Below are 14,011 nucleotides of genomic sequence, written 5' to 3'. Positions count from 1 at the left end.
GGTCGAATTTTTTATTTTTTTACCTTTATTTTTGAAGCCTAAATTGTGCTCCAGTTGTTCTTACAACCCAGTCATCATTGCCAGTTCACCATCACCAAATGCATGGAGTTTGAAGCAATAACAATAATAATGATAATAATATTTGTTGTCATTTCACATGTACAGTGAAATTGGATGTTATATTATCAGTGCAGACATCTGAAAATGACTTACAAAAATGTCCAAAAATTATATACATATATAAAGAGTACAAAAATACCTTAAAATTCACCATAAGAAATTCTAAAAAGGTAAAGTAAACTGTACATCATGCCACTGATACAACATGTTTTACATTCTGTGGGCAAACACTACACAGTTGATTCTCTTAGAAAAGCATGCACAGTCCTAACAGCATTTAGTTTTTGGAGGAAAATTATTTATTCCTTGTGTTTAATGTTCTGAAACTTCAGGGCAGCAGTTCAGACAGAAGGGAAGACCCAGCTGCATAGGGTAAGAGGCAAGGTACACTCTGAACACCAGTATGTAGGCACAACACAAAAAGAGACAACCATTCACACTCACATTCAAACTTAAGAGCAATTAACCGCATGTCTTTGGACTGTGCAAATTGTCCTCTGGGCTATGGACAATAATTAATTATAATTGATATTTTGGTTTAAATTTAAAGGACAATAGAAGTAATTTACACTACATTACAAAGAAAATCATGTAAAGTCCCTAAAACACTGGTGGAAATTTGTGTGAAGGGGACGATGTCAGAGACGTAGACTGAAGTGTGTCACACCGTGAGCCTAGGACATTTGTAGGTTATTCATCACTGTAACCACTGCAGTAACAACATGAGACACCGCAGAACAGATCAGTGACTTACACAAATATCCAAACTTTATCAAAGTGCAATTTCAATTTGTTCTAATAGTTACTTATAGAAAAAAGATATCACTAATAGCCATTGAGCCACTTGTCAATGGCTCTCTCATTGGCTAATGCATCTTTTTGCCAATCCACATGCCACCGGAGGTTACCAATGACTTGGTTATAGTTTCTCCCCAAGCTCAGGCGCCATGCACCGAATGCTTTTTTATTGTAGACGTGAACAGCTTCAGACACTTTTGGATAGTCCACGATGCTACGCAACAGCTTATCCAGATGTGCTTGCACATCTGGGAATTTGTGAACCACATTGTGAAGTTCATCCTTGTCCAGTGTAAGATCTGCAAAAGAAAAGCAGGAGAAAAAAAATTCAAGGACACTGTTACGCCCCTCTGCAGCCCCTAATTGGCCAGACCTAGTCAGGTGTGGATAAAAGCATACCTGAGGCGGGCTTTCGAGAAACTCACTAGTCTTTGCCTTGGTGGCACCAGCCATTTTAGCCAACCTGCTATGCCATTTTAAGATAAAACCTCTTCTCACTAACACTCTGGCATTCGTCTCCTTTTTTATGTTGAGGCTTTTGAGCCAGGTCGTCACAGACACATACGAAGACAAGCTGAAGTTAGTGTCGGAAGCTTTAGGCTCACCAAAGAGTTGCGGGGAAACACTCAGGCCATCAGCGTACGTGATGTATTTCCACTGATCACTTCTCAGCATGTAAGTAGAGGCATTGACGTTACAACCATGATATTCGCTGAATGCCCAGGCTCTCTGCTGTTGGTTAGGAAAAGCGGTGGATGTGGACAGCAGAGGAAGGAGGGACTGGCCACTTAGATTCCCTACTGCTGAAATCCCAGCAATCTCTGCAAAACATAAAAATGTGTCACAATTTTCAATTTGAAATAATCTAATCAATATTTACTAACACTTTCATGCTGTTTTATAGACAGTAGTCAGGCAGCAATTGCAGCACTGACAAAAAGGCAGGAGGCTGAGCTGAGCACAGGTCAACTGGTTTGGAGACGAGATCAGAGAGGCAAGGCTGAGATGGTTTGGACATGTGCAGAGTGGATAAATGGAACAAAAGATCTCAAAGATGGAGCTGCTAGGTAGGAGAAAAAGAGGAAGACCACAGAGAAGGTTTGTGCATGTACTGAAGAAGGACATGCAGAGGGCTGCTGTGAAAGAGGATGTTAGGGAGAGGGTGAGATGAGGCAGGTGATCCACTGTGGCGATCCCTAAAGGGAGCAGGCGAGAGAAGTCATTCAGGTTAAATCCCTCCGTACTGTGACAGCTCTGGCCCACTGACACTGCGATTCAACTGATATTTTAATCATTTATAATCCTAATAGAATTTATTTAATCCTATGTTGTCTGTCTGCCTCCTTACCCAGCACAGTGGGATAGAGATCAACCAAAGATACAAGCTGGTTGACCTGCTGGCCAGAGATGAGCCCAGGCCCCATGATGAGAAGGGGAACGTGGGAACTTCCTTCAAACATCGACATCTTATAGAACTGCCGGTGCTCCATGGCCAGCTCCCCGTGGTCAGCTGTAAAGATCACAACTGTATTGTTAAGCACGCCGGTCTCTCTCAGTGCAGAAATCACTTGACCTGGTGAGACAGAGCATGTAGAAGATGGAGAAAGAGCCAGTCCATTTTGGGATTTTCTGTGAATTCAATCAAAAAACTTTATTCAAACAGTAGAGAAAAGATAACAGTGCCACAGACAGTGTGTCTGTGAGGGTCATATGCTTTAACTCTCCACTTTTAAGTCTTGTAAAAATGATGGTTTGTATCTTTTTTTTTCTACACTGCATTTGTAAGCTCAAAGAAAACACCATTCCAGGCATGTTTGGTTTTCTTCTTTAAGATCTCAAAACCATCTTTTGAGTCCAAAATAGCAGCTGTGAGACCAGACTGTAGCGGATTACTGCTGTCAACTAACCCAGCATGGCATCGGCTTCGGCACACATGGCGTAATAGAAGGCCCGAATGCTTTTGACTTCATCGTCAGTAAAAACACCGCTGCAGTTTTTGGTGAAGGTGGAGTAGTAGTCAACAGGGTGCATGGCAGCTAAAGGCAACCATTTGGGAACAGAGATGAGGTCAGAATTCACCTGTGCGTAAGAAAAAAGAAAACAAAAATTAGTTTCACTCAGTGATTTTTGACATACAAAAATCAAATAAAAAAAAAACAGAGATGGAAAAAGCATGCCTTTGTGAGCCAGTATGGTGACGTACGGAAGGTGGATCCCCCTGCAGTCGGCCCCAGGGATTCAGTCTTATACGGGTGAGGTAAATTGAGGCCAAGGTAAAGAGCGAAAGGCTCGGGTGTGGTGGGCGCAGCTGTCTGGTGGATCCACTGCGTGGCCTTATCTGTGTTTTCCCAGTCTTTGCTCATGATCTTTACAGTCGACTTGTTCCCAACAAGTTCAGAAACAGGCCGGCCCTCTTGGCGCAGGAGGAACTGAACGTCTCGTGTCCATGCCTCAATTCGATTACTGCAACACATGTACAAAAACAGGAAGTGGAAAAATGTGAAAGGCACTGTTTGGAAACAAATGCAAATGCACACAGACAGTCTGTTATTGCCATTAGCATTTTTTCCTTGTGTGATTGTGTGTGTGTGTGTCTGTGCATAATATTGATCTTAATTTGGGAAAAGAAAAATAAGAAGAGGAAAGCAAAGGTTTTTTCCTACTGAGACCATGCTACACGTTAAACCTTACATTTACGGCAGTACCTGACAGAGTGAGCCCCAGATGTATAATCCAGCTTGCCTATCATCTTGGTACGATACCCATTCTCCTTCAGCAAATCCATCCACGTGGTTGCATTTCCATCTAAGCACTTGTAGTTGTTCCACGACTGAGTGAGGTGAACAAACTGACCGCTCCACATTGCTGAGAGCAAAGTTTAAGCGGCTGAATTACAACATGCAATTTTAAAAGAAAGTCAAAGTAGATTTTTTTCTAGAGGGCAAATATGTCGCTTACCTGCTCTGGAAGGGCAGCAGATGGGAGAGTTGGTGTAAGCGTTGAGAAAGGTGGAGCCGAGCTGCCTGAGATAGTTTGTGTATGGCAGTTGTACAAGTTTGCTGCCAGGGTCAAAGGACAACCGGCCATCCTCAAGAGACACAAAAGGTCATATGAGGATCAAGATACACAGATGCATGGTACACATGAAGATAATAAGGAAATATTTAACCACAAAATATAAAACATCTCTGCAATGCTGTTGAATTTTGATGGACAATACAGCTTTCTCATTCTGTTTTAAACTATTAAGAGTCACTATCTAATAATAAAGCACTGAAATTTAAGTCATACTTACGAATGCATCACTCATCACCATCACAATGTTGGGTTTGGATGCTTTCTGGCAAATACTTTGACCACATTGCTGAGAAAGGAAAATGAAACCCAGCACTATTATGTTCATGACAGCTTCGTGTCCTCCTGAAGTTATAGACGTGAAAGAAAAGACTTGTCGGAAAAGCATCCGACTTTTATTAGTAGGCGACCACAAAGTTCCTGCTCGCCTACAAGCGCCTCAGCCTGATATGTTATACACATCCCGGTTACACTTTCAAAATAAGAGGTTTCATTTTTGTTGACGTTCTAACTTGCATTAAAAACTGACTATTTATGCAAATATCACCGTTTAAGCGGAAAAAATCTAACATAACATAAATCAGACCAACTGTCAGTAATTCTAACACCAGCAGGAGATGAAAAGAACTTAGCAGCAAGAACACAAATAATATCAACACCAATCTTACCTTAACCTGTCATTACAAAATGCCAACTGTAGAGGGCAGCATTTATCTAAGCATAAAAAGAGCTCGACCACAAATTCGCACCACTGATGTATTCAAACTCCAAACCCCGAATTGGATAAGCAAAGGATGTGTGGATGTAACTCTTAATCAAATACAATCTGTGTTTAATTAATTAGCACCACTCTTTACTGTAGATCTAATTACGGACCATGGACACAGAGACATATCGCAAATTCTGTGTAACTAACTATAACTGTAAAGGCTCTCGGAAAGATGGCTCTAGGCAGCATAACATTACGAAATGTTATGTTATACCCTGTAATTATCACTGAATTGAAATCAGAAGTTATGTCATTTGGCCCTCACTAGCTGTTATTGGATCAACAGTAAGTTGCAGTGACGTTCAACAGGTGATACTGCCGCCCACGCTGGGAACTACGACCGCCGCGAGGTGGCGTCTTGATCCTCAGAGTTGTTTATCTTTACACTAGGACTTCAGCACAAGGATGATGTCTCCCGTGCCGTGGATTCATTTGATCTTTACACAAAATAATATGTTTGATTTACATGCGAATATATAAGAAGCTGGCTGGTATATTCACCCTAGATCTCTAGGCTAAACACTATGAAACAATTCATACTATTGACAGTGCTGCAGGCATCATCCAACAAAATGGAGCTCTTCTTATTTTTGGTGATTGTGCAAAGATGCAGACGCTGCTGTAAATCTGATAATGTGAAACTATTTGTGTGGATTACATCGCAGATGTAATGTGTGTGCACAGAGACCAAATGCCGATGCAGGGCTGGGGCTGTAGCTGTAGACCTATAAGAAGATTCAGAGCTGATGTATGAGCCATGAATCGTTGCTGCATCACATACCATAAAGCCATCTGTAATTTCATTAAAATCGAGGGCCAGGAGGGTTACATTTCTTCTCTCATTCTTTGAATCAAAAGTCTAGAAATAAGTCTGGGTGATACTTTTTGTTAGATCTGTTCGTGTATTTTCAATAAACCGAATCAGATTTAAAGCCTCGCCTCTTAAACGATATTTTTTGGCGAACATTTCTTTGTGTAGTCTTTCAGCTGTTTGACTTTACTTATCATCTGGTTGTGTGCCACACTTGTTCCAGAAGGCGGAAGGAGGGGGCAGTGAAGCCCCGCGCATGCGCCCAGAGGTTGTTTTTCCCCACACTGGCAGTCGTTTAAAGTGCGCTGAGCTACCGGGGTTTCCTTGTCTGACTGGGACTAGCGAGCAGATAGGCAGGTGATAACAGCATCAGTTGCTGTTACTAGATCTCAATGAACTGCCCTCGAAGAAGCCACTGATCGTGCCTGCTGCTTTTTGCAGAGGTGGTAAACTGATCAGTGTCCAGAAAAACGGCTCTATGAGATATTTCTTCATTGAGTCTTTCTTTTTTTTAGTATTTCAAGGTCTGTGTAGCCTCTTTCCACCATGGTGCTAGGAAAGGTAAAGAGCTTCACAGTAAGCTATGACTGTCTCAATGACAGCAATGTTCCCGTTTTCTCGAGCGGGGACTGCGTCTCAGGGAGGGTGATCATCGAAGTCACCGGAGAAATCCGCGTGAAATCTCTCAAAATCCACGCGAAAGGATTTGCAAAAGTTCGTTGGACTGAATCGAGAAATGCTGGATCCAACACTGCCTACACTCAAAACTACACAGAAGAAGTGGAATATCTGAACCACAAAGACATCCTAATCGGACACGAAAGAGGTGAGGACTTGTTTTTTTGGTTTTATTTTCCTGCAGAAGTTCTTGCATCTCACTTGAGCTGATGGGTGAGATGCTCTTAGTGGGCTCGGTCTCAGTGAAAGGTGTAGCTGAAGGATAACAAGAGTGATAGACACGATTAAAAAAGTTGACCAACTTTCATAATGCTGCATTTTTTGACGGTGCTTGTATGTATGATGTTTTTACGCTCGTAACATACAGCTCCGTGGTTGCTTGTTTGTGTCAAGGTGTCAGAATGAATGACAGCAGCTCGGCTCGATGTATTTTTTGAAGTATTTAACGTCCAGCGTAAGATTTGTTTTGTTTTTGCTTCTTTTTATTAGGCCCAGAGAAATAAAGCAGTGTTTAGAGGCTCTTTAAGCGTATTTCATTGCAGAACCACATCTTAAAGAGTGTGTCTTTGTAGCTTTTCTTAAGTTTCCCCCTATTGTTCAAAGCGGTTCAATCCTGTTCAGAAAACTGGACCGGGAAAGGCGGGGTAAAGACGCAAGCCCCTACCTCCGGCTGCCTGCCATTGGTTGTGGCTGATGACATCATTATCCTGCAGACAGAAAATTCTGCAACTTTTCGGTGAAGGGGAAAAAAAGCTGTAAAATGTAGCTACCGGATGAAAGTACGTGCGGTTTGAAACGTATAAGGAGCTGCAGTGCTTGATACTTTGTTCCTATACTTATCCTTATGGTTAATCCCTTGGTGAACGTGTATTCTGCTGCTTATTAGGGTCTATACTAGGCGAAATGCTGTCATGTTATAGGTGTGTTTAGCGGTCTAACTGTGCTTGACCAACGGTCATTTCTGTACTTTTATTTTTTTTAGTGCAAAAAAGGGGGTGGAAACCCAGACAGTTAAGGCAGGTAACATTTATACTGTACGATAATAATAATAATATATATATATATATACTAGCTCAGCCCTTAAGCAAACATGATAACTCATAAAAATTGTGATAGATAAAAGATAATTTTAATAAATTCTAAATATTGTCGTTTAAAGTGGGGAAATTGCTGCAGTTGTTCGGAGTAGGCTCTTTGATACGTTGTTGCCGTGTAGTAGGTAGGTACTGCGGTGTCGCACATTGAATGCGTAATGAAGGCTGGGTGGCTGTGGGAAGCTGCTCGCTCCGGTTTAGGCCGGTCTCCTCCTGCCGGAGTCTGCAGTTTGAGTGACAGCTCTGCACTTGTTTACCACACGGCTGCTGCTGCTTGGAGGGAGGAGGGAGGGAGTGCTGAGCTGGCAGAAGCGCACCCTAGCTGTCCACCTAGCTCTTTACGAAAAGCACTCTTTGTGTTTTAACTGAAAAAAATATATATATTCATGTATTTTAAAAAAAGAAAATGCAGTTTGAGACTCGAAATTGTACAACCCTGTCGAAAACTACATTTCATTCTTCTGCTGGGCAGTGAAATCCTAACACCGTTTCCTGTACTTCTGCCCAATTTTTTATTTTTTAATTTTTTTAAAAGTATTATTTATTTATTTTTAAAACGCAGATTTAAGATTTTTGTCGAACCTCCACACAGCCCATAATAGCCTCAATGTATTGGCATCATACATTGGATCTCTTTGATTCACTTCTTTGTTCCTGGGAATAACACTAGAAGAAGGAAGGGAAAAGGGCTCCGTTTCTGACACCACCAAACAATCAACTTCTTTTACTTTCCTCTAAATATCGGTGTACTGTTTATCTCTCAATACATACAATAATTTTTAAATCGGCCAGATATTATAGTAAATTCCTTTTTATTCTCTTTTTTCTCCCCCACCCTGTGTTTTTTTTTTTTTTTGTTTTGTTTTTTTTTCTGGTATGACTTTCAGATGCCTTCGTAGAGCATTTTGCGCAGGTATGGTATATATGTGTTTGGACTATTGTCCTCCTTGTTTTTCAGACGATGATAACTCGGAGGAAGGACTCACCACTATTCATTCAGGAAGACATGAGTATGCATTCAGCCTTGAGCTTCCACAGACGTAAGTGTTTCATAAATATTAGGAGACCTGCAGTTATTTTATTTGGGGTTTTTTTTTGGCTGTACTGTGATTATAACATTATTTCTCCCTTCTCTCCTGCTCTGCTCTTTTGCTGCAGACCTCTGGCTACCTCTTTCGAAGGGAAGCATGGCAGTGTGCGCTATTGGGTAAAGGCGGAACTCCACAGGCCATGGCTCCTACCCATGAAGACCAAGAAAGAATTTACAGTCTTTGAGCACATTGACATCAACACTCCATTATTGCTGGTAAGCTCACGACTCAATTCACTTGACCAGTGAATGAGCTTTTTAGCTGGTGATGACACTGAATGAAGGAAATAAAAACCTAGTATGAGTCACTTAGGGCATAATTTTCCTAATTATGGGGAATTTCAGCAGGTTAGACTGTACACACCCTGAATCATGGAAAAATAAATACAGAACAAGTGTTGAAAACATTTAGCTGCTATTCATTGTTATAACCATGGAGTAGCTGGTGTTTGATTATCAATCTAGCTTTTATTGTGGCAAAAAATAATGTCTTTATTTTTTCCCCCCACCTTCCCCAGTCACCACAGGCCGGCACAAAAGACAAGACACTTTGCTGTTGGTTCTGCACCTCAGGTCCTATTTCCCTAAGTGCCAAAATTGAGAGGAAAGGATACACCCCAGGTAAGAATAAGTGAATAATTAATGACTTTCTTAGCTATCTCGTAACCAGATAAGCAAGTGGAAGTCCCTGCAGCTTGTGCATTGATTAGCAAAAACACACCTGATAAATAAATGTAGATAAACTTCAGCTAACCTGCTTCCTGTCCTTTTAACTCCGTAGGGGAGTCAATCCAGATTTTTGCTGAGATCGAGAACTGCTCATCACGCATGGTCGTGCCAAAGGCGGCCATCTACCAGACTCAGACCTTCTACGCCAAAGGGAAGATGAAGGAGGTTAAGCAGCTGGTGGCTAACCTGCGGGGAGAATCTCTGTCCTCGGGCAAAACGGAGACCTGGAATGGAAAGATGCTGAAGATCCCGCCAGTCTCCCCCTCCATCCTGGACTGCAGCATTATCAGAGTGGAGTACTCTCTCATGGTGAGCACAATAATGAGGCGTTTAGAGCACTTTCACGTAATCTCTCAGTGCATATCCTGATATTGTAGATTTGGAAGCACAAGTCTTGCTACTTCCAATACACTCCCATGACCTTACCACCATTATTACTTGTTTTAAGTGCCATTCTGTTGTAGAAGTTATATTTCCTACTAAGTCAATATCTCTTCTGGTAAAGCACCTGGCTGACTCAGCTCACATTGCCAAAACTAGGCCTTGGATTGCACCAGTTGTTATCTCCACATGCAGCTAAGAGCATTAGCCCAGAATATCTGTGGCAGCACCTGCCATCAGGGTGCTTATACCTGCTTTACACCATGAACAGAAATGCTAGGTTGCTTATACGTTGTGTAAGCGATTGACCTCATGACAGTGACCCACATATTGTCAAACTAATGCCTAACCCAGTCCTGGTTCGAGTACTTCTGAGAGGATAAAGGACCCATTTCATTTTGTGCTGACTGCTCAGCTCCAGAGCCTTTTATTAGACTGACCATAGCCCCTTTACATTTTTTATAACCCTGTATGACATGTTATTTTATTTTATTTTTTGCATATGCTAAACTGTTGTGGTGTTCTCATGTCTGTGCTCAGGTGTATGTGGACATACCTGGGGCGATCAACCTGTCCCTGAACCTGCCTCTTGTTATCGGAACCATCCCTCTTCACCCATTTGGTTCCCGCACCTCCAGCGTCAGCAGCCAGTGCAGCATGAGCTGGCTGGGCATGGGTCTGCCTGAAAGGCCTGAAGGTACGTTTGATCTCATTGTCATGAAACATCTTTTTCTATTTTAATCAAGGGATCGTAATCGCAAGAATGCTGAAGTGTTGTTTCATCTTCATTTGTAGCTCCTCCAAGCTACGCTGAAATTGTGACAGAAGAGCAGAGGCAGAGCTGTCTGGATGTCCCAGCAGCCCGCGAGGAGCTGGACGGACCTCTCTTTGCCTATATTCACGAGTTCCGCTTCCAGCCCCCTCCTCTGTACTCTGAGGTAAGCACCAAATGGCAAATGACCTTCCTTTAGAGTCTCAAGAACAGTTTGTTTTCTTGAATAAACACCTTTTTTCCCCTCTTTTTCCCCCATTCTAGATTGATCCTAACCCAGATCATGCCAGCCGTACAGAGGAGCGCAGACTTGATGCTTGCCCATCACGCTGAGGATATCCCAGCAATTCCCCTGAGATGTTCGGGGAAACTCAAAGAAGCCTAGCTGTAAGGCTCAGCTTTGATTATTTTCTCAGTTGACAGCGATCACAAAATGCTGTCGACAATAAGAGGAAAAACAAGAATATCCAACCAAAAAAAACCAAACAAAAACGAGTGAGTCGGGTTGGACGAATCTGTTCCTGGCTTCCCTCAGCAAGAGAAATGGGAGTCACCAGTTCCGGGTGTCTTTCCTTTCCTGTGTCAGCTTGCTGAGGGTGACATATGTACAGATGAACATGTATCCATTCTGTATGCGAAGAGGGCGGGGTAAAAAAAAAAACAAAAACCCTCTAGTAGCGCGAGCCCTGGTGATGGTATTGACAATGACGATGACGAGGAAGAACCGCCACGGCTCAGCCTGCCAAGCTCCTCTTCACCCCTGACTCTTCTGTACCTGTGGCACATAAGGACTTAGCTCCTCTCACAAAGGACAGAACTTGTCATGTCCGTTCATCAGCAGAACTCACCTTAAGGAAATGGGATGAAGAGAGAAAAGTGTCACCACCGTAGTCCTGAAAGTAAGCTTTCAGCAGCAGCAGCAGCATCAGTCATCAAAAAAAAGCAAATACTAGGTCCTTCTGCCTCATTTATGGATTTGTTTTGCACATCTTGTTCTTTACTTGAGTTGTGTGGCTCTGTTTAATGAGAGTTTAAAAAATAATCACTAATAGTTTAGTTTCAGCCTTGCAACGCACCAGACTATGAGACTATAAGACTTTGATCTGCATCACTCTGAGCATCGCTGAGAGTAGGATTTGTTTTAAAAACAGAAAAAAAAAAAGAAAAAAAAACAAAGACTGAAAAGTACAAGAACAATGCACTGAATTTGTTTAAGTTGTTTAAGAAATTTCATTTTCTTGTGACTAACAACAACCAGACAGTACTTGTACAACAGCTGCAGCACACTCAATCTCCACGTGGAAGCTTTTTTCTTTTCTCGCTCTTTTTTTTTTTTTTTTTTTTTACTTCGTTGCCTCCTAAGCTTGAATCTGTGGTTTCCCTCCTCTTGAGTTTAGCTTTTCTTGTTATTCTGTTCTTGTATTCGCTCCAGTCACAGAAAAGCTTGCAGCAATTTTAGTTTTGTGGTGGCTCTGGATTTGGACTAGCAGGGTTGCAGACTTATGCCACTCAATTTGAAGCTGACGGGAAAAGCGCTTGCTTGCGTGGGTGCGTGTGTGTATAATTTGTGTGTGTGTGTGTGTGTGTGTGTGTGTGTGTGTGTGTGAGACATAAAGTGGTGCCCTACTGAGGGACTCACCCTAATTGTTTGCAGCCCCTCTACTCCTAATCTCAGGGCAAGCCAGGCTTGCAAACCTGCCCAAATAGTACTGTCTCAGGTGGTCTTCTCACTTGCTAAACAGTTGAGTGGGGGGGAAAAGAGAGAGAGAAGATAATGTTGTGAGGCTTTTGTTTTAATTGCACTGCTTAGAAAAAATAATGAAGTTTTTGTTCACTACCAAAATGAGAGGCAGACCTGTAGAGGAGCGAGGCAGCTTTTTCTTTTTGAGACGAATCACATTCCCTTTTTGTCCTGCTGCACTTTCCCACTTCATCCATTACAGACTTTACCAGACCAGTGAAGCCAGAATGCTAATTCCAAAAAAAGAAGAAAAAAAGGAAAGAAGGAAAAATGTTTTTGAAATAAGAAAGTAAAACCGGCACAAATGAAATGCTGGGAATGTTGCTAAACTTCTGTTCATGCTGGTCAGAGCAAGTAGTAGTAGTAGTAGTAGTAGTAGTAGTAGCAGTAGTAGTAGTAAATTGAAATGAGTAATACATTGGTTTCCTAACTCATTCATGATAAAAGACCAGCTGTAACAGAGGTTCAGCATATTCAGGAAAAGATGACAAGCAGCACTTTAAAAAAAAGAAGAAAAAAAACACTAAATAAGAAAAAACGTAGCATTCAGTGGTGAAGGTCTGGATTTAAAAACTACTTGGTATTAACCATGTGTTAGAGGATTTTTAAGTAAAGTGGTGTTGTGTAGGACGCAAATGCATTATTCAGTCTTTTTAAGATTAGTAACTTTTTTTTCCCCCTAAGTTTACATTTCAAAACGTAACTATGGCGACTTTGTGTGTGTGCTCGGTGTGTGCATGCTCTTATCAAGATCCTGCTGGCAACTAACCATACAGCTTCTGACAGTGCTCAGTGAACTGCAGATTATTAAAGTGATCTTATCTTAGTGGCCTTGACACAGAAAGGACTTGATCATGATGCTTCATTTTTCAATGTCTCTGCAACTCTTGTTTTCGTTTCTCTTTGTTTAACACTTGTATGTTTTCAGACCTTTCCGTGGGTTTTTTTTTGTTGTTGAAATGGACAAAAAGGGAAGAGAGAAAAAACCTTTAAAGCAAGGGTTGTTTTAAACAAAGAAACAAAAAAAAGACATCTTGGACAGGCCTTGATTGTGTCATTTTATTTTTTTTCTGAAGCTGATGAGGGTTGACTATTATCTTTTTCCATGTATTTCTGGGCATTGATAGGTTGGTTTTTATAATTTTAACAAACAGCCTCTTGGGTTGGTCTCCCTGACCTGTCTGATGCTCTTCAGGCCAGGGAGTGGCAGCTGTTGATCAGCACCCTTCTCCCTTCAAGAAACATTTATGTAACCTGGGACAAAACACTTTCTTTTTGTGGTAACTAATGTACTTGTTTTGCAATTCTTTGTTGGGGGGTTTTATCTTAGGGAAACTGAATCAAGCTACGCGGTAATGAATAAGCTTACATATTTGTTTCAGGTGGGTCAATTCCATAGTCCATTTGCTTGGGCCTCAGAGTAGTCCAGTGTCAAAACTAAGCTAAATTCCTGACCTGAAGAAGGCGGGAACTGAAATGTTCAGAGAGATGGGATGTAGGAGATGGGATCTGAAACATTTTAGAAACAAAGTGCAATATTACTCAAAGAATTTTCTTCATTCTCATTTTTTTTCCATCTTGATGATGTATTGATATTCTATGAATATACTATGTTCTGAATGCTTTAACCTTTCGTCTAGTTCTTCCTCTTGATTTGAATAAACATTTGTTCTAAATTACACAACTGTGGTTCGTGTGTGTGTGTTTTCCCTCCAAGGCTGTACACACAATAAGTGTAGGTCAATTGCACACTTGTTCACCTTTGCTGCGTTTCACTGACCGCCATCGTGTACAACTGATCACAGCAAAGCAGCCTCTAAAGACAAAAGCAAATGGTGTTTAAATGTCTAATCATCATCCAGTGCTTTACTTAAAAACAAAAATCTATACAAATGGGTCACAAGAGAATTACAAGCACACAGGCAGCCAACCTGCTGGATGCAGATCATGTCT

The 14,011-nt window shown here is 41.5% G+C and overlaps 2 protein-coding genes across 3 annotated transcripts; one reads left to right on the top strand and one right to left on the bottom strand.

Annotated features, from left to right (window-relative positions):
- Nucleotides 1–14: 14 nt before the first annotated feature.
- arsk (arylsulfatase family, member K) lies at nucleotides 15–4,457 on the bottom strand. Its single transcript, XM_005457485.4, has 8 exons — nucleotides 4,214–4,457; nucleotides 3,877–4,006; nucleotides 3,624–3,783; nucleotides 3,096–3,381; nucleotides 2,826–2,997; nucleotides 2,267–2,491; nucleotides 1,524–1,739; nucleotides 15–1,217 (listed from the first exon to the last, which is right to left on the bottom strand). Exons 1-8 carry the CDS (start codon nucleotides 4,379–4,381, stop codon nucleotides 946–948), a joined length of 1,629 nt encoding a protein of 542 aa, XP_005457542.1. The 5' UTR covers nucleotides 4,382–4,457; the 3' UTR covers nucleotides 15–945.
- A 1,419-nt stretch (nucleotides 4,458–5,876) lies between these two features.
- arrdc3a (arrestin domain containing 3a) lies at nucleotides 5,877–13,739 on the top strand. 2 transcript variants are annotated; one of them, XM_003452618.5, is made up of 8 exons: nucleotides 5,877–6,399; nucleotides 8,304–8,385; nucleotides 8,504–8,651; nucleotides 8,954–9,056; nucleotides 9,217–9,473; nucleotides 10,086–10,242; nucleotides 10,341–10,483; nucleotides 10,582–13,739. In XM_003452618.5, exons 1-8 carry the CDS (start codon nucleotides 6,120–6,122, stop codon nucleotides 10,648–10,650), a joined length of 1,239 nt encoding a protein of 412 aa, XP_003452666.1. In that variant the 5' UTR covers nucleotides 5,877–6,119; the 3' UTR covers nucleotides 10,651–13,739. The 2 variants fall into 2 exon arrangements, with proteins under 2 accessions (XP_003452666.1, XP_005457541.1); XM_005457484.4 differs by having other exon boundaries at nucleotides 5,879–6,399; nucleotides 8,233–8,385.
- Nucleotides 13,740–14,011: the final 272 nt, after the last annotated feature.

Source organism: Oreochromis niloticus, linkage group LG12 (genome assembly GCF_001858045.2).
Source record: "Oreochromis niloticus isolate F11D_XX linkage group LG12, O_niloticus_UMD_NMBU, whole genome shotgun sequence".
In the NCBI taxonomy this organism is placed as follows: domain Eukaryota; kingdom Metazoa; phylum Chordata; class Actinopteri; order Cichliformes; family Cichlidae; genus Oreochromis; species Oreochromis niloticus.
The sequence above is the reverse complement of the archived record's forward strand: the minus strand, read 5'-3'. Positions and strand labels throughout refer to the sequence as shown.

Coding starts and splice junctions, on each gene's coding strand:
- arsk (XM_005457485.4), bottom strand. CDS start 4,381: ATGCTTTTCCGACAAGTCTTTTCTTTCACGTCTATAACTTCAGGAGGA. Junction 4,007..4,213: donor TGGTGATGAGTGATGCATTC/GTAAGTATGACT, acceptor GTGTCTCTTGAG/GATGGCCGGTTGTCCTTTGA. Junction 3,382..3,623: donor TCTGGGGCTCACTCTGTCAG/GTACTGCCGTAA, acceptor CATGTGTTGCAG/TAATCGAATTGAGGCATGGA.
- arrdc3a (XM_003452618.5), top strand. CDS start 6,120: ATGGTGCTAGGAAAGGTAAAGAGCTTCACAGTAAGCTATGACTGTCTC. Junction 9,057..9,216: donor GAGGAAAGGATACACCCCAG/GTAAGAATAAGT, acceptor TTAACTCCGTAG/GGGAGTCAATCCAGATTTTT. Junction 10,243..10,340: donor TCTGCCTGAAAGGCCTGAAG/GTACGTTTGATC, acceptor CTTCATTTGTAG/CTCCTCCAAGCTACGCTGAA.